General features: G+C 71.0%; 1 protein-coding gene across 1 annotated transcript; it reads right to left on the bottom strand.

Annotated features, from left to right (window-relative positions):
* Positions 1 to 96: 96 nt before the first annotated feature.
* Positions 97 to 9,839, bottom strand: LOC102463417 (interleukin-17 receptor C-like). Its single transcript, XM_075917362.1, has 14 exons — positions 9,681 to 9,839; positions 9,546 to 9,590; positions 8,740 to 8,870; positions 8,376 to 8,435; positions 5,028 to 5,082; positions 4,645 to 4,829; positions 4,102 to 4,152; positions 3,905 to 3,950; positions 3,704 to 3,822; positions 3,538 to 3,603; positions 3,408 to 3,465; positions 3,003 to 3,098; positions 804 to 842; positions 97 to 695 (listed from the first exon to the last, which is right to left on the bottom strand). Exons 1-14 carry the CDS (start codon positions 9,694 to 9,696, stop codon positions 130 to 132), a joined length of 1,533 nt encoding a protein of 510 aa, XP_075773477.1. The 5' UTR covers positions 9,697 to 9,839; the 3' UTR covers positions 97 to 129.
* Positions 9,840 to 16,227: the final 6,388 nt, after the last annotated feature.

The following is a 16,227-nucleotide window of genomic DNA, read 5'->3' as shown; positions in this document are numbered from 1 at the left end:
CGGCACGCGCCCAATCAGCGTCCTCCGCGCCGGCCGCACCTGCTCCTGCGGCAGCGCCGGCCCCGCCCACTGCCCGCACAGAAGGCGCCCAGCGGCACGAGGCGAAGCAGCGACCTTTATTGGGCCGCGTCACACGGCGCGCTCGTGGCGCCGGCAGTCCTGGAGCGCGCGCTGCAGGCTGGCGCCGAGCCAGGGCGCGTGCTGGCCCAGGCGGCGCCCCCCCAGCGCCTGCAGGAAGGCGGGCAGCTGCGCGGGCAGCGCGAAGAGCGGCAGGGCGCGCAGCGGCTCGGGCACGGCGGCCGGCGGCAGCAGCTCCTCGAAGCAGGCCGCCAGGTAGCGGCCCGGCGCGCGCCCCGCCAGCACGTCGGGCAGGACGCAGTTGAGCGCGGCGGAGAAGGCGCCGGCCGGGTCCTCGGGCGGCTCCCCCGGGGCGCGGAGCAGCCACTGCCGGCAGCGGGCCACGGCGCCGCGGGACAGGAGCAGCACCACCGTGCCGCCCTCCTGCAGCGCCCGCTGCCGCTGCGCGTGCAGCCAGGCCACGGGCCCGCGGGCCTGCAGCTCCGCGCGGCTCCACAGCTCCAGGGACACCGCCAGCTGCAGCCGCGCCAGCGCGCCGGCCAGCGCGCCCACCAGGCGCTCGAAGGCGGCGTGGTCGGGCGAGTAGAGGATCAGGGCCCGCCGGCCCCGCAGCGCACCTGCGGGGACAGAGGCTGGTAGCGCCCGGGCTCCGCTCACCCCCCGCAGGGCCCCCGGCCAGGGCCCCCTCCTCAGCCCGGCTGGGCCCCTCGGCTGCAGGCACTCACCGCCCGAGCCGTAGTCCTCCTTCAGCATCCTCAGCCAGCCTGCAAGGGGGGAGCCAGAGCCACAATCTAGGGCGCGGGATGCAAACGGGGGGAGCAAAATCCACCTCCGAGGCGCGGCGGCGGCACGCTTGCCTCAGTCTGCTCCCCAGGGGGCGCTGTGGGGCAGGGCAGGGCCCAGCAGGGGGCGCTCTCCCCTGGCAGAAAGGGCCAGTGCAGTGCTATGGGGCAGGGCAGGGCCCAGCAGGGGGCGCTCTCCCCTGGCAGAAAGGGCCAGTGCAGTGCTGTGGGGCGGGGCAGGGCCCAGCAGGGGGCGCTCTCCCCTGGCAGAAAGGGCCAGTGCAGTGCTATGGGGCGGGGCAGGGCCCAGCAGGGGGCGCTCTCCCCTGGCAGAAAGGGCCAGTGCAGTGCTATGGGGCGGGGCAGGGCCCAGCAGGGGGCGCTCTCCCCTGGCAGAAAGGGCCAGTGCAGTGCTATGGGGCGGGGCAGGGCCCAGCAGGGGGCGCTCTCCCCTGGCAGAAAGGGCCAGTGCAGTGCTATGGGGCGGGGCAGGGCCCAGCAGGGGGCGCTCTCCCCTGGCAGAAAGGGCCAGTGCAGTGCTATGGGGCAGGGCAGGGCCCAGCAGGGGGCGCTCTCCCCTGGCAGAAAGGGCCAGTGCAGTGCTATGGGGCAGGGCAGGGCCCAGCAGGGGGCGCTCTCCCCTGGCAGAAAGGGCCAGTGCAGTGCTATGGGGCAGGGCAGGGCCCAGCAGGGGGCGCTCTCCCCTGGCAGAAAGGGCCAGTGCAGTGCTGTGGGGCGGGGCAGGGCCCAGCAGGGGGCGCTCTCCCCTGGCAGAAAGGGCCAGTGCAGTGCTATGGGGCAGGGCAGGGCCCAGCAGGGGGCGCTCTCCCCTGGCAGAAAGGGCCAGTGCAGTGCTGTGGGGCGGGGCAGGGCCCAGCAGGGGGCACTCTCCCCTGGCAGAAAGGGCCAGTGCAGTGCTATGGGGCAGGGCAGGGCCCAGCAGGGGGCGCTCTCCCCTGGCAGAAAGGGCCAGTGCAGTGCTATGGGGCAGGGCAGGGCCCAGCAGGGGGCGCTCTCCCCTGGCAGAAAGGGCCAGTGCAGTGCTATGGGGCAGGGCAGGGCCCAGCAGGGGGCGCTCTCCCCTGGCAGAAAGGGCCAGTGCAGTGCTATGGGGCGGGGCAGGGCCCAGCAGGGGGTGCTCTCCCCTGGCAGAAAGGGCCAGTGCAGTGCTATGGGGCGGGGCAGGGCCCAGCAGGGGGCGCTCTCCCCTGGCAGAAAGGGCCAGTGCAGTGCTGTGGGGCGGGGCAGGGCCCAGCAGGGGGCACTCTCCCCTGGCAGAAAGGGCCAGTGCAGTGCTATGGGGCAGGGCAGGGCCCAGCAGGGGGCGCTCTCCCCTGGCAGAAAGGGCCAGTGCAGTGCTATGGGGCGGGGCAGGGCCCAGCAGGGGGCGCTCTCCCCTGGCAGAAAGGGCCAGTGCAGTGCTATAGGGCAGGGCCCAGCAGGGGGCGCTCTCCCCTGGCAGAAAGGGCCAGTGCAGTGCTATAGGGCAGGGCCCAGCAGGGGGCGCTCTCCCCTGGCAGAAAGGGCCAGTGCAGTGCTATGGGGCAGGGCAGGGCCCAGCAGGGGGCGCTCTCCCCTGGCAGAAAGGGCCAGTGCAGTGCTATGGGGCGGGGCAGGGCCCAGCAGGGGGTGCTCTCCCCTGGCAGAAAGGGCCAGTGCAGTGCTATGGGGCGGGGCAGGGCCCAGCAGGGGGCGCTCTCCCCTGGCAGAAAGGGCCAGTGCAGTGCTATGGGGCGGGGCAGGGCCCAGCAGGGGGCGCTCTCCCCTGGCAGAAAGGGCCAGTGCAGTGCTATGGGGCGGGGCAGGGCCCAGCAGGGGGTGCTCTCCCCTGGCAGAAAGGGCCAGTGCAGTGCTATGGGGCAGGGCAGGGCCCAGCAGGGGGCGCTCTCCCCTGGCAGAAAGGGCCAGTGCAGTGCTATGGGGCAGGGCAGGGCCCAGAAGGGGGCGCTCTCCCCTGGCAGAAAGGGCCAGTGCAGTGCTATGGGGCAGGGCCCAGCAGGGGGCGCTCTCCCCTGGCAGAAAGGGCTAGCTATGCCCCAGCACGGCATTGTACGCAGTGGAGAAGGGGCCGTGGCAACCCCGCAGTGCAGAGCAGTGGGGGGGGGAAGCACTGCAGTGCAGCCAGTGGGAGCTGGCTCTCACCTTTCAGATTTTCCTTCTTGAGCAGGAGCAGGAGCAGGATGCAGCAGGTGCTGAGGAGACCCCCCATCCAAACTAGCGCCCAGCGGACACGGAGATCTGCCAGGACCCAGGCCGGGGTTACACACGGATCTGCCAGGACCCACCCAGCCCCCCGCCCCTCCTCACCCCGGCCCGCTGCCCAGCCCTGATCCCCCTCCCCCCACCCAACCCCCTCCCAGCCCCCTGCCCCTCCTCACCCCGGCCCGCTGCCCAGCCCTGATCCCCCTCCCCCCACCCAACCCCCTCCCAGCCCCCTGCCCCTCCTCACCCCGGCCCGCTGCCCAGCCCTGATCCCCCTCCCCCCACCCAACCCCCTCCCAGCCTCCCGCACCGCCTCACCCTGGTTCCCCTCCCTGACATACTCACACTTGTCCAGCGAGCAGGCCCAGCCCGTGCCCACAGCGCTGCCCTCAGCGTGCCAGACCTGCGGAGACAGGCACCCGTCACCGAGCTGCCAGGCTGCCCCCCCCACCCGGGACCAGCCCGTGGCACTGACCTGCACGCACTGCCCCGACCGCACGTCCCACTGCAGCTGCGGCTCCAGGGCCCCCAGGCCAACGCCCTGCCAGGGAAGCAAAGGATGAACATGGCCCCAGAGCTGTGGCAGGGCCCACCCATGGCTCCTGCCCTCGGTGGAGCAGCGTGCGGAGGCGGCCTCTCACCATGCAGGTGGAGCTGGCCAGGGGGACGCAGGCACCTCGCTCCATGGCGCACAGGGTCACGTTCCCCTGCTCTCTGATCTCCATCAGCAGGAGGTCGGCCGGCCGGCCCCGTGCAGCACCTAGCGAGAGGAGAGGCTGAAGGGGCCCCAGGTTCAGAGGAGCCCAGCCCAGCCTGAAGCAGAGATGGGGCATGGCACTTACCTTCCTGCAGACACTGCATGAGCTGCACCTGCCCATCGCTCCTCACCTGGGGAGACAGCAGGGTCAGAGCCAGCCTGGGCCACGGACAGCTGCGCTCTGCGGGTAGGGCACCTGGGGCAGCCCAGGTCAGGAAGCAGCAACCTGAGCGCCCAGGGAGCAGCGTTGCCAGCTGGCGCTTCCTGCCCGGGGTCTCCTACCTGCACACAGAGGTTCGGATGAGCCTGCAAGGTCCGAAACTCGTGGTGACTCTGCAGGGCGGAAAGGGCCATGAGGATGTACACCCCCCAGCCCCGAGCATGTGCTGCTCCCTGCCTCCTGTAGCCCATGTCCCCTCCCCTGCCCCCTCTGGCCCATGCCCCACCAAACCCTGTTCCCTGTCGCTGCTCCCCCCCACCCCCTCTCCTGCCCCTGTGGCCCATGCCCCACCAAACCCTGTTCCCTGTCGCTGCTCCCCCCCACCCCCTCTCCTGCCCCTGTGGCCCATGCCCCACCACCAAATCCCTTTCCCCATCACTGCTCCCCCCACCCCCTCTCCTGCCTCTGTGGCCCATGCCCCACCACCAAATCCCTTTCCCCATGGCTGCTCCCCGTGACCCATCCCCCACCTCTTTCTCCGACCCATCCCCAAGCTTTCCTGACTCATCGCCTCCACTCCTCCTCCTGCCCTGCCCATCCCCATCCCTTCTCCATACAGTTGCCCCATCTCCGCCTGCTTCCCACACGCCAGCAGACCCGCTCACAGGCAGGGTGAGGGCCTGGCGCAGGTGGGGCAGCTCGTGGCAGGGCCCAGCCCTCGTCGGCCTCCAGCAGGGCATGAGTTCGGCTGGCACAGCGCACGGCACAGCCACGGAGCAGCTCAGCGTCCCTCCCGTCAGATGCAGCTTCAGCTCTGCCTGCGCCCACAGCCGGGCCCAGGCTGCAGGTTCTGCAATGGCCAAAGGCAAGGGGCTTGGCACAGGCTGTCCCGGGACACCCCTCCGCTGCCAGCCCACAGCACCCATACCCCCTTGCTGCCCACTGCAGGGACAGGCTGGCACAGCCCACTGCCCAGGGACTCAATCCCGCCCATGGCACAGAGAGCTCTCCGGCGCAGCCCCCCCTCCCCGAGACAGGCACAGCTCACCTTGCGTGAAGGGGCAGACCGTGGTCCTGGGGGGGTCCGGGATATCTGGCCAGACCTAGAGGAGACAGTGTATGGCAGGAGAAAGCAAATCCCATCCTCCTACCCCGCTCTCAGCGCCCCGCCAGCCCTCCCATTCCGCTCTGGGGATCCCCGGCTCTCAGCGCCCCGCCAGCCCCCCCATTCCGCTCTGGGGATCCCCGGCTCTCAGTGCCCCGCCAGGTCCCCCACTCTGCTCTGGGGATCCCCGGCTCTCAGCACCCCTCCAGCCCTCCCATTCCGCTCTGGGGATCCCCGGCTCTCAGCGCCCCTCCAGCCCCCCCATTCCGCTCTGGGGATCCCCGGCTCTCAGCACCCCTCCAGCCCTCCCATTACGCTCTGGGGATCCCCGGCTCTCAGCACCCCTCCAGCCCTCCCATTCCGCTCTGGGGATCCCCGGCTCTCAGCACCCCTCCAGCCCTCCCATTACGCTCTGGGGATCCCCGGCTCTCAGCGCCCCTCCAGCCCTCCCATTCCGCTCTGGGGATCCCCGGCTCTCAGCACCCCTCCAGCCCTCCCATTCCGCTCTGGGGATCCCCGGCTCTCAGCGCCCAGCCAGCCCTCCCATTCCGCTCTGGGGATCCCCGGCTCTCAGCGCCCCTCCAGCCCCCCCATTCCGCTCTGGGGATCCCCGGCTCTCAGCGCCCAGCCAGCCCTCCCATTCCGCTCTGGGGATCCCCGGCTCTCAGCGCCCCTCCAGCCCCCCCATTCCGCTCTGGGGATCCCCGGCTCTCAGCACCCCTCCAGCCCTCCCATTCCGCTCTGGGGATCCCCGGCTCTCAGCGCCCAGCCAGCCCTCCCATTCCGCTCTGGGGATCCCCGGCTCTCAGCGCCCCTCCAGCCCCCCCATTCCGCTCTGGGGATCCCCGGCTCTCAGCACCCCTCCAGCCCTCCCATTACGCTCTGGGGATCCCCGGCTCTCAGCGCCCCGCCTCCCATTCCGCTCTGGGGATCCCCGGCTCTCAGCGCCCAGCCAGCCCTCCCATTACGCTCTGGGGATCCCCGGCTCTCAGCGCCCCTCCAGCCCTCCCATTCCGCTCTGGGGATCCCCGGCTCTCAGCGCCCCGCCAGGCCCCCCCATTCCGCTCTGGGGATCCCCGGCTCTCAGCGCCCCGCCAGCCCTCCCATTCCGCTCTGGGGATCCCCGGCTCTCAGCGCCCCGCCAGCCCTCCCATTCCGCTCTGGGGATCCCCGGCTCTCAGCGCCCCGCCAGCCCTCCCATTCCGCTCTGGGGATCCCCGGCTCTCAGCGCCCCTCCAGCCCTCCCATTCCGCTCTGGGGATCCCCGGCTCTCAGCGCCCCTCCAGCCCTCCCATTACGCTCTGGGGATCCCCGGCTCTCAGTGCCCCGCCAGGTCCCCCACTCTGCTCTGGGGATCCCCGGCTCTCAGCGCCCCGCCAGCCCTCCCATTCCGCTCTGGGGATCCCCGGCTCTCAGCGCCCCGCCAGCCCTCCCATTCCGCTCTGGGGATCCCCGGCTCTCAGCACCCCTCCAGCCCTCCCATTCCGCTCTGGGGATCCCCGGCTCTCAGCGCCCCGCCAGCCCTCCCATTCCGCTCTGGGGATCCCCGGCTCTCAGCGCCCCGCCAGGCCCCCCCATTCCGCTCTGGGGATCCCCGGCTCTCAGCGCCCCGCCAGCCCCCCCATTCCGCTCTGGGGATCCCCGGCTCTCAGTGCCCCGCCAGGTCCCCCACTCTGCTCTGGGGATCCCCGGCTCTCAGCGCCCCTCCAGCCCCCCCATTCCGCTCTGGGGATCCCCGGCTCTCAGCGCCCCTCCAGCCCTCCCATTACGCTCTGGGGATCCCCGGCTCTCAGCGCCCCGCCTCCCATTCCGCTCTGGGGATCCCCGGCTCTCAGCGCCCCTCCAGCCCTCCCATTACGCTCTGGGGATCCCCGGCTCTCAGCGCCCCTCCAGCCCTCCCATTACGCTCTGGGGATCCCCGGCTCTCAGCGCCCCTCCAGCCCTCCCATTACGCTCTGGGGATCCCCGGCTCTCAGCGCCCCGCCAGCCCTCCCATTCCGCTCTGGGGATCCCCGGCTCTCAGCGCCCCGCCAGGCCCCCCCATTCTTTGATAGGATAACGAGCCTTGTGGATAAGGGAGAAGCGGTGGATGTCATATACCTAGACTTTAGTAAGGCATTTGATACGGTCTCGCATGATATTCTTATTGATAAACTAGGCAAATACAACTTAGATAGGGCCACGATAAGGTGGGTGCATAATTGGCTGGATAACCGTAGTCAGAGAGTTGTTGTTAACGGTTCTAAATCCTGCTGGAAAGGGATAACAAGTGGAGTTCCGCAAGGGTCTGTTTTGGGACCCGTACTGTTCAATATCTTCATCAATGATGTAGATATTGGGATAGAGAGTACGCTTATTAAGTTTGCAGATGATACCAAACTGGGTGGGGTTGCAACTTCTTTGGAGGATAGGGACATAATTCAAAATGACCTTAGCAAGTTAGAGAAATGGTCAGAGGTAAACAGGATGAGGTTTAATAAAGAGAAATGCAAAGTGCTCCACTTAGGAAGGAACAATCAGTTCCATACATACAAGATGGGAAGCGACTGTCTAGGAAGGAGCATGGCGGAAAGGGATCTAGGGGTCATAGTGGACCACAAGTTGAATATGAGCCAACAGTGTGATGCTGTTGCAAAAAAAGCAAATATGATTCTAGGTTGTATCAACAGGTGTGTTGTAAGCAAAACTCGTGAAGTCATTCTGCCGCTCTACTCTGCACTAGTTAGGCCTCAGCTGGAGTACTGTGTCCAGTTCTGGGCGCCACATTTCAAGAAAGATGTGGAGAAATTGGAAAGGGTACAGAGAAGAGCGACAAGAATGATTAAAGGTCTAGAGAACATGACCTATGAAGCCAGGCTTCATGAACTGGGCTTGTTTAGTTTGGAAAAAAGAAGATTAAGGGGGGACATGATAGCGGTTTTCAAATATCTAAAAGGGTGTCACAAGGAGGAAGGAGAAAATTTGTTCCTCTTGGTTTCTGAGGACAGGACAAGGAGTAATGGGCTTAAAGTGCAGCAGGGGAGGTTTAGATTGGACATTAGGAAAAAATTCCTAACTGTCAGGGTGGTCAAATATTGGAATAAATTGCCAAGGGAGGTGGTGGAATCTCCCTCTCTGGAGATATTTAAGAACAGGTTAGATAGACATCTGTCAGGGATGGTGTAGGTGGAGCTTGATCCTGCCTTGAGGGCGGGGGGCTGGACTCGATGACCTCTTGAGGTCCCTTCCAGTCCTATTATTCTATGATTCCGCTCTGGGCTCCCCAGCTCTTAGCGCCCTGCCAGGCCTTACCTGCAAGCAGAGGCAGGGCAGTAGCTGGGCAGAGGGCAGGCTGTAGTTCTGGGTCCCCTGCTGCAGACAGGAACAGAGCAGACACTGGTCACCCGCCCGCCAGCTCCCAGCCTGGCATCCCCTCGCTGCCCTGCCACTGCCACATGGCCCCCCAGGGAGAGGCAGGGGCAGCGCCCCGCGGCACAGGGCAGAAAGGGCTAATTCCAGCTGCTGGCAATGCTCGGACAGGACCCTGGCTTCTAGCCCTGGGATCACAGCTCTGCCCCCCACCCCTGGAGAGCTAGAGGCTTCTTGGCTGGGCCATGGGGTGGGGCGGGAGTGCAGGACACAAAGCAGAAGGGCTCTGGGCAGGCCCCACACTCACCTCTTTCCGGAGTCCCTTAGATCCATGGGTCTGGTTCCAATAGAACCACACGGTGAAATTCTGAGCCACAGGCACCTCCTGCAACTGCACCACCACGTACTCCAGCCCCACGGAGACCTGCAGCCGGGGCACTGCCAGGGACAGTGAGCGCCAGCCAGCCAGAGAGCCCTCAGGGACCCTCGCCCGGTCCAGAGAACCCCTGCCCCCACTGGCACCCCTCCCCCGCCCGGTCCAGAGAACCCCCCAGTGTCCCCCGCCCAGTCCAGAGAACCCCCGCCCCCACTGGCACCCCTCCCCCGCCCGGTCCAGAGAACCCCCCAGTGTCCCCCGCCCAGTCCAGAGAACCCCCGCCCCCACTGGCACCCCTCCCCCGCCCGGTCCAGAGAACCCCCCAGTGACCCCCGCCCAGTCCAGAGAACCCCTGCCCCCACTTGCACCCCTCCCCCGCCTGGTCCAGAGAACCCCTGCTCCCACTGGCACCCCTCCCTCACCTGGCCCAGAGAACCCCCCCAGGGACCCCCGCCCAGCCCAGGGACCCTGCCCGCACTGGAACCCCTCCCCTGCCCAGTCTGGAGAGCCCCGAGGGACCTCAAGACTATAGCACCCAGCAATCACCCTCGCCGTGGCCTCAGTGGTGACCCCCAAGTTGCCTGTGCCCAGCTTTGGCAGAGCAGGGGGGGGAACAGGCCGGCTGCCAGGTCCAGGGTACCCCGTGAGCACCACCTGGAATGGGGGCGCACCTGCTGGGGCTTCATCTCCCACAGACCCCCCGGCAAGGGGGCCGTGAACCAGCGACAAGCTCTTACCCTGGCATGGCCGCATGGCGCCCTGTGCTGCAGGCCAGGAACAGTCTGTGGGGCAGACAGGGAGGGGTCAGCAAGCCGGGTGGGCAGCGAAAGGGCCAGCAGCCCCAGGGGCTGTGCCGCATTGCGGGCGCTCACCTGGCACACGGTGCATCTGGCTCAGGGCCTCCTGGTGCCGGGGGCTCGTGTAGGACGTGAGGTGCACCTCTCCTTGCAGGGCTGCCTCGAAACAGTGAAACCACACGGAGCCCTGGGGAGCAGGGCCCTCAGCCAGAGCCGGCCCAGCCCCCTTCCCCGGGGAGCAGGGCCCTCAGCCGGGGCCGGCCCAGCCCCCTTCCCCAGGGAGCAGGGCCCTCAGCCAGAGCCGGTCCAGCCCCCCTTCCCCGGGGAGCAGGGCCCTCAGCCGGGGCCGGCCCAGCCCCCCTTCCCCAGGGAGCAGGGCCCTCAGCCGGGGCCGGCCCAGCCCCCTTCCCCGGGGAGCAGGGCCCTCAGCCAGGGCCGGCCCAGCCCCCTTCCCCGGGGAGCAGGGCCCTCAGCCAGAGCCGGTCCAGCCCCCCTTCCCCGGGGAGCAGGGCCCTCAGCCGGGGCCGGCCCAGCCCCCTTCCCTGGGGAGCAGGGTCCTCAGCCAGAGCCGGTCCAGCCCCCCTTCCCCGGGGAGCAGGGCCCTCAGCCAGGCCAGCCCAGCCCCCTTCCCCGGGGAGAAAGGCCCTCAGCCAGAGCCGGTCCAGCCCCCCTTCCCCGGGGAGAAAGGCCCTCAGCCAGAGCCGGTCCAGCCCCCCTTCCCCGGGGAGAAAGGCCCCCAGCCAGAGCCGACCCAGCCCCCCTTCCCCAGGGAGCAGGGCCCTCAGCCAGAGCCGGCCCAGCCCCCTTCCCCGGGGAGCAGGGCCCTCAGCCAGGCCAGCCCAGCCCCCTTCCCCGGGGAGAAAGGCCCCCAGCCAGAGCCGGTCCAGCCCCCTTCCCCGGGGAGCAGGGCCCTCAGCCAGGCCAGCCCAGCCCCCTTCCCCGGGGAGAAAGGCCCCCAGCCAGAGCCGGTCCAGCCCCCCTTCCCCAGGGAGCAGGGCCCTCAGCCGGGGCCGGCCCAGCCCCCTTCCCCGGGGAGAAAGGCCCCCAGCCAGAGCCGGTCCAGCCCCCCTTCCCCGGGGAGCAGGGCCCTCAGCCGGGGCCGGCCCAGCCCCCTTCCCCGGGGAGCAGGGCCCTCAGCCGGGGCCGGCCCAGCCCCCTTCCCCGGGGAGCAGGGCCCTCAGCCGGGGCCGGCCCAGCCCCCTTCCCCGGGGAGCAGGGCCCTCAGCCAGAGCCGGTCCAGCCCCCCTTCCCCGGGGAGAAAGGCCCCCAGCCAGAGCCGACCCAGCCCCCCTTCCCCAGGGAGAAAGGCCCCCAGCCAGAGCCGACCTAGCCCCCCTTCCCCAGGGAGAAAGGCCCCCAGCCAGAGCCGGCCCAGCCCCCCTTCCCCGGGGAGAAAGGCCCCCAGCCAGAGCCGGCCCAGCCCCCCTTCCCCAGGGAGAAAGGCCCCCAGCCAGAGCCGACCCAGCCCCCCTTCCCCGGGGAGAAAGGCCCCCAGCCAGAGCCGACCTAGCCCCCCTTCCCCGGGGAGAAAGGCCCCCAGCCAGAGCCGACCTAGCCCCCCTTCCCCAGGGAGAAAGGCCCCCAGCCAGAGCCGGTCCAGCCCCCCTTCCCCGGGGAGAAAGGCCCCCAGCCAGAGCCGGCCCAGCCCCCCTTCCCCGGGGAGAAAGGCCCCCAGCCAGAGCCGACCCAGCCCCCTTCCCCGGGGAGAAAGGCCCCCAGCCAGAGCCGACCCAGCCCCCCTTCCCCGGGGAGAAAGGCCCCCAGCCAGAGCCGACCCAGCCCCCCTTCCCCGGGGAGAAAGGCCCCCAGCCAGAGCCGACCCAGCCCCCTTCCCTGGGGAGAAAGGCCCCCAGCCAGAGCCGACCCAGCCCCCCTTCCCCGGGGAGAAAGGCCCCCAGCCAGAGCCGGCCCAGCCCCCCTTCCCCGGGGAGAAAGGCCCCCAGCCAGAGCCGGCCCAGCCCCCCTTCCCCGGGGAGAAAGGCCCCCAGCCAGAGCCGACCCAGCCCCCTTCCCTGGGGAGAAAGGCCCCCAGCCAGAGCCGACCCAGCCCCCCTTCCCCGGGGAGAAAGGCCCCCAGCCAGAGCCGACCCAGCCCCCCTTCCCCGGGGAGAAAGGCCCCCAGCCAGAGCCGACCCAGCCCCCTTCCCTGGGGAGAAAGGCCCCCAGCCAGAGCCGACCCAGCCCCCTTCCCCGGGGAGAAAGGCCCCCAGCCAGAGCCGACCCAGCCCCCTTCCCCGGGGAGAAAGGCCCCCAGCCAGAGCCGGCCCAGCCCCCCTTCCCCGGGGAGAAAGGCCCCCAGCCAGAGCCGGCCCAGCCCCCCTTCCCCGGGGAGAAAGGCCCCCAGCCAGAGCCGGCCCAGCCCCCTTCCCCGGGGAGAAAGGCCCCCAGCCAGAGCCGGCCCAGCCCCCCTTCCCCGGGGAGAAAGGCCCCCAGCCAGAGCCGGTCCAGCCCCCCTTCCCTGGGGAGAAAGGCCCCCAGCCAGAGCCGACCCAGCCCCCCTTCCCCGGGGAGAAAGGCCCCCAGCCAGAGCCGGCCCAGCCCCCTTCCCCGGGGGGAAAGGCCCCCAGCCAGAGCCGGCCCAGCCCCCTTCCCCGGGGGGAAAGGCCCCCAGCCAGAGCCGGCCCAGCCCCCCTTCCCCGGGGAGAAAGGCCCCCAGCCAGAGCCGGCCCAGCCCCCCTTCCCTGGGGAGAAAGGCCCCCAGCCAGAGCCGACCCAGCCCCCCCTTCCCCGGGGAGAAAGGCCCCCAGCCAGAGCCGGCCCAGCCCCCCTTCCCAGGGGAGAAAGGCCCCCAGCCAGAGCCAGCCCAGCCCCCCTTCCCCGGGGAGAAAGGCCCCCAGCCAGAGCCGACCCAGCCCCCCTTCCCCGGGGAGAAAGGCCCCCAGCCAGAGCCGACCTAGCCCCCCCTTCCCAGGGGAGAAAGGCCCCCAGCCAGAGCCAGCCCAGCCCCCCTTCCCCGGGGAGAAAGGCCCCCAGCCAGAGCCGGCCCAGCCCCCCTTCCCCGGGGAGAAAGGCCCCCAGCCAGAGCCGGCCCAGCCCCCCTTCCCCGGGGAGAAAGGCCCCCAGCCAGAGCCGGCCCAGCCCCCCTTCCCCGGGGAGAAAGGCCCCCAGCCAGAGCCGACCCAGCCCCCTTCCCTGGGGAGAAAGGCCCCCAGCCAGAGCCGGCCCAGCCCCCCTTCCCCGGGGAGAAAGGCCCCCAGCCAGAGCCGACCCAGCCCCCCTTCCCCAGGGAGAAAGGCCCCCAGCCAGAGCCGGTCCAGCCCCCCTTCCCTGGGGAGAAAGGCCCCCAGCCAGAGCCAGCCCAGCCCCCCTTCCCCGGGGAGAAAGGCCCCCAGCCAGAGCCGACCTAGCCCCCTTCCCAGGGGAGAAAGGCCCCCAGCCAGAGCCGGCCCAGCCCCCTTCCCCGGGGAGAAAGGCCCCCAGCCAGAGCCGACCCAGCCCCCTTCCCCGGGGAGAAAGGCCCCCAGCCAGAGCCGGTCCAGCCCCCCTTCCCCGGGGAGAAAGGCCCCCAGCCAGAGCCGGTCCAGCCCCCCTTCCCCGGGGAGAAAGGCCCCCAGCCAGAGCCGACCCAGCCCCCCTTCCCCGGGGAGAAAGGCCCCCAGCCAGAGCCGGCCCAGCCCCCCTTCCCCGGGGAGAAAGGCCCCCAGCCAGAGCCGACCCAGCCCCCTTCCCAGGGGAGAAAGGCCCCCAGCCAGAGCCGACCCAGCCCCCCTTCCCCAGGGAGAAAGGCCCCCAGCCAGAGCCGACCCAGCCCCCCTTCCCCGGGGAGAAAGGCCCCCAGCCAGAGCCGACCCAGCCCCCTTCCCAGGGGAGAAAGGCCCCCAGCCAGAGCCGGCCCAGCCCCCCTTCCCCGGGGAGAAAGGCCCCCAGCCAGAGCCGACCCAGCCCCCTTCCCCGGGGAGAAAGGCCCCCAGCCAGAGCCGACCCAGCCCCCCTTCCCCGGGGAGAAAGGCCCCCAGCCAGAGCCGGCCCAGCCCCCCTTCCCCGGGGAGAAAGGCCCCCAGCCAGAGCCGGCCCAGCCCCCCTTCCCCGGGGAGAAAGGCCCCCAGCCAGAGCCGGCCCAGCCCCCCTTCCCCGGGGAGAAAGGCCCCCAGCCAGAGCCGGCCCAGCCCCCCTTCCCCGGGGAGAAAGGCCCCCAGCCAGAGCCGACCCAGCCCCCCTTCCCCGGGGAGAAAGGCCCCCAGCCAGAGCCGACCCAGCCCCCTTCCCCGGGGAGAAAGGCCCCCAGCCAGAGCCGACCCAGCCCCCTTCCCCGGGGAGAAAGGCCCCCAGCCAGAGCCGACCCAGCCCCCTTCCCCGGGGAGAAAGGCCCCCAGCCAGAGCCGACCCAGCCCCCCTTCCCCGGGGAGAAAGGCCCCCAGCCAGAGCCGACCCAGCCCCCTTCCCCGGGGAGAAAGGCCCCCAGCCAGAGCCGGTCCAGCCCCCCTTCCCTGGGGAGAAAGGCCCCCAGCCAGAGCCGACCCAGCCCCCCTTCCCCGGGGAGAAAGGCCCCCAGCCAGAGCCGACCCAGCCCCCCTTCCCCGGGGAGAAAGGCCCCCAGCCAGAGCCGGCCCAGCCCCCCTTCCCTGGGGAGAAAGGCCCCCAGCCAGAGCCAGCCCAGCCCCCCTTCCCCGGGGAGAAAGGCCCCCAGCCAGAGCCAGCCCAGCCCCCCTTCCCCGGGGAGAAAGGCCCCCAGCCAGAGCCGGCCCAGCCCCCCTTCCCCGGGGAGAAAGGCCCCCAGCCAGAGCCGGCCCAGCCCCCCTTCCCCGGGGAGAAAGGCCCCCAGCCAGAGCCGGCCCAGCCCCCCTTCCCCGGGGAGAAAGGCCCCCAGCCAGAGCCGACCCAGCCCCCTTCCCTGGGGAGAAAGGCCCCCAGCCAGAGCCGGCCCAGCCCCCCTTCCCCGGGGAGAAAGGCCCCCAGCCAGAGCCGACCCAGCCCCCCTTCCCCAGGGAGAAAGGCCCCCAGCCAGAGCCGGTCCAGCCCCCCTTCCCTGGGGAGAAAGGCCCCCAGCCAGAGCCAGCCCAGCCCCCCTTCCCCGGGGAGAAAGGCCCCCAGCCAGAGCCGACCTAGCCCCCTTCCCAGGGGAGAAAGGCCCCCAGCCAGAGCCGGCCCAGCCCCCTTCCCCGGGGAGAAAGGCCCCCAGCCAGAGCCGACCCAGCCCCCTTCCCCGGGGAGAAAGGCCCCCAGCCAGAGCCGGTCCAGCCCCCCTTCCCTGGGGAGAAAGGCCCCCAGCCAGAGCCGGTCCAGCCCCCCTTCCCCGGGGAGAAAGGCCCCCAGCCAGAGCCGACCCAGCCCCCCTTCCCCGGGGAGAAAGGCCCCCAGCCAGAGCCGGCCCAGCCCCCCTTCCCCGGGGAGAAAGGCCCCCAGCCAGAGCCGACCCAGCCCCCTTCCCAGGGGAGAAAGGCCCCCAGCCAGAGCCGACCCAGCCCCCCTTCCCCAGGGAGAAAGGCCCCCAGCCAGAGCCGACCCAGCCCCCCTTCCCCGGGGAGAAAGGCCCCCAGCCAGAGCCGACCCAGCCCCCTTCCCCGGGGAGAAAGGCCCCCAGCCAGAGCCGACCCAGCCCCCCTTCCCCGGGGAGAAAGGCCCCCAGCCAGAGCCGACCCAGCCCCCTTCCCAGGGGAGAAAGGCCCCCAGCCAGAGCCGACCCAGCCCCCCTTCCCCAGGGAGAAAGGCCCCCAGCCAGAGCCGGCCCAGCCCCCCTTCCCCGGGGAGAAAGGCCCCCAGCCAGAGCCGACCCAGCCCCCTTCCCAGGGGAGAAAGGCCCCCAGCCAGAGCCGACCCAGCCCCCTTCCCAGGGGAGAAAGGCCCCCAGCCAGAGCCGACCCAGCCCCCTTCCCAGGGGAGAAAGGCCCCCAGCCAGAGCCGGTCCAGCCCCCCTTCCCCAGGGAGAAAGGCCCCCAGCCAGAGCCGACCCAGCCCCCTTCCCCGGGGAGAAAGGCCCCCAGCCAGAGCCGGCCCAGCCCCCTTCCCCGGGGAGAAAGGCCCCCAGCCAGAGCCGACCCAGCCCCCCTTCCCCGGGGAGAAAGGCCCCCAGCCAGAGCCGGCCCAGCCCCCTTCCCCGGGGAGAAAGGCCCCCAGCCAGAGCCGGCCCAGCCCCCCTTCCCCAGGGAGAAAGGCCCCCAGCCAGAGCCGACCCAGCCCCCTTCCCTGGGGAGAAAGGCCCCCAGCCAGAGCCGACCCAGCCCCCTTCCCAGGGGAGAAAGGCCCCCAGCCAGAGCCGACCTATCCCCCCTTCCCCGGGGAGAAAGGCCCCCAGCCAGAGCCGACCCAGCCCCCCTTCCCTGGGGAGAAAGGCCCCCAGCCAGAGCCGACCCAGCCCCCCTTCCCCAGGGAGAAAGGCCCCCAGCCAGAGCCGACCCAGCCCCCTTCCCCGGGGAGAAAGGCCCCCAGCCAGAGCCGGTCCAGCCCCCCTTCCCCGGGGAGAAAGGCCCCCAGCCAGAGCCGGTCCAGCCCCCTTCCCAGGGGAGAAAGGCCCCCAGCCAGAGCCGACCCAGCCCCCTTCCCTGGGGAGAAAGGCCCCCAGCCAGAGCCGACCCAGCCCCCCTTCCCAGGGGAGAAAGGCCCCCAGCCAGAGCCGGTCCAGCCCCCCTTCCCCGGGGAGAAAGGCCCCCAGCCAGAGCCGGTCCAGCCCCCTTCCCAGGGGAGA

This window comes from Pelodiscus sinensis, unplaced genomic scaffold (genome assembly GCF_049634645.1).
Source record: "Pelodiscus sinensis isolate JC-2024 unplaced genomic scaffold, ASM4963464v1 ctg131, whole genome shotgun sequence".
NCBI lineage: Eukaryota > Metazoa > Chordata > Testudines > Trionychidae > Pelodiscus > Pelodiscus sinensis.
Note: the sequence above shows the minus strand (reverse complement) of the source record. Positions and strands in the feature narration are given on the sequence as shown.

Bases quoted from the DNA above. Each gene is read 5' to 3' on its own strand.
- LOC102463417 (XM_075917362.1), bottom strand. The intron at 8,871-9,545 runs GTAAGAGCTTGT...TGTCCCTGGCAG, and splicing joins CGCCATGCGGCCATGCCAGG to TGCCCCGGCTGCAGGTCTCC. The intron at 3,951-4,101 runs GTAGGAGACCCC...CTGTCTCCCCAG, and splicing joins ATCCGAACCTCTGTGTGCAG to GTGAGGAGCGATGGGCAGGT.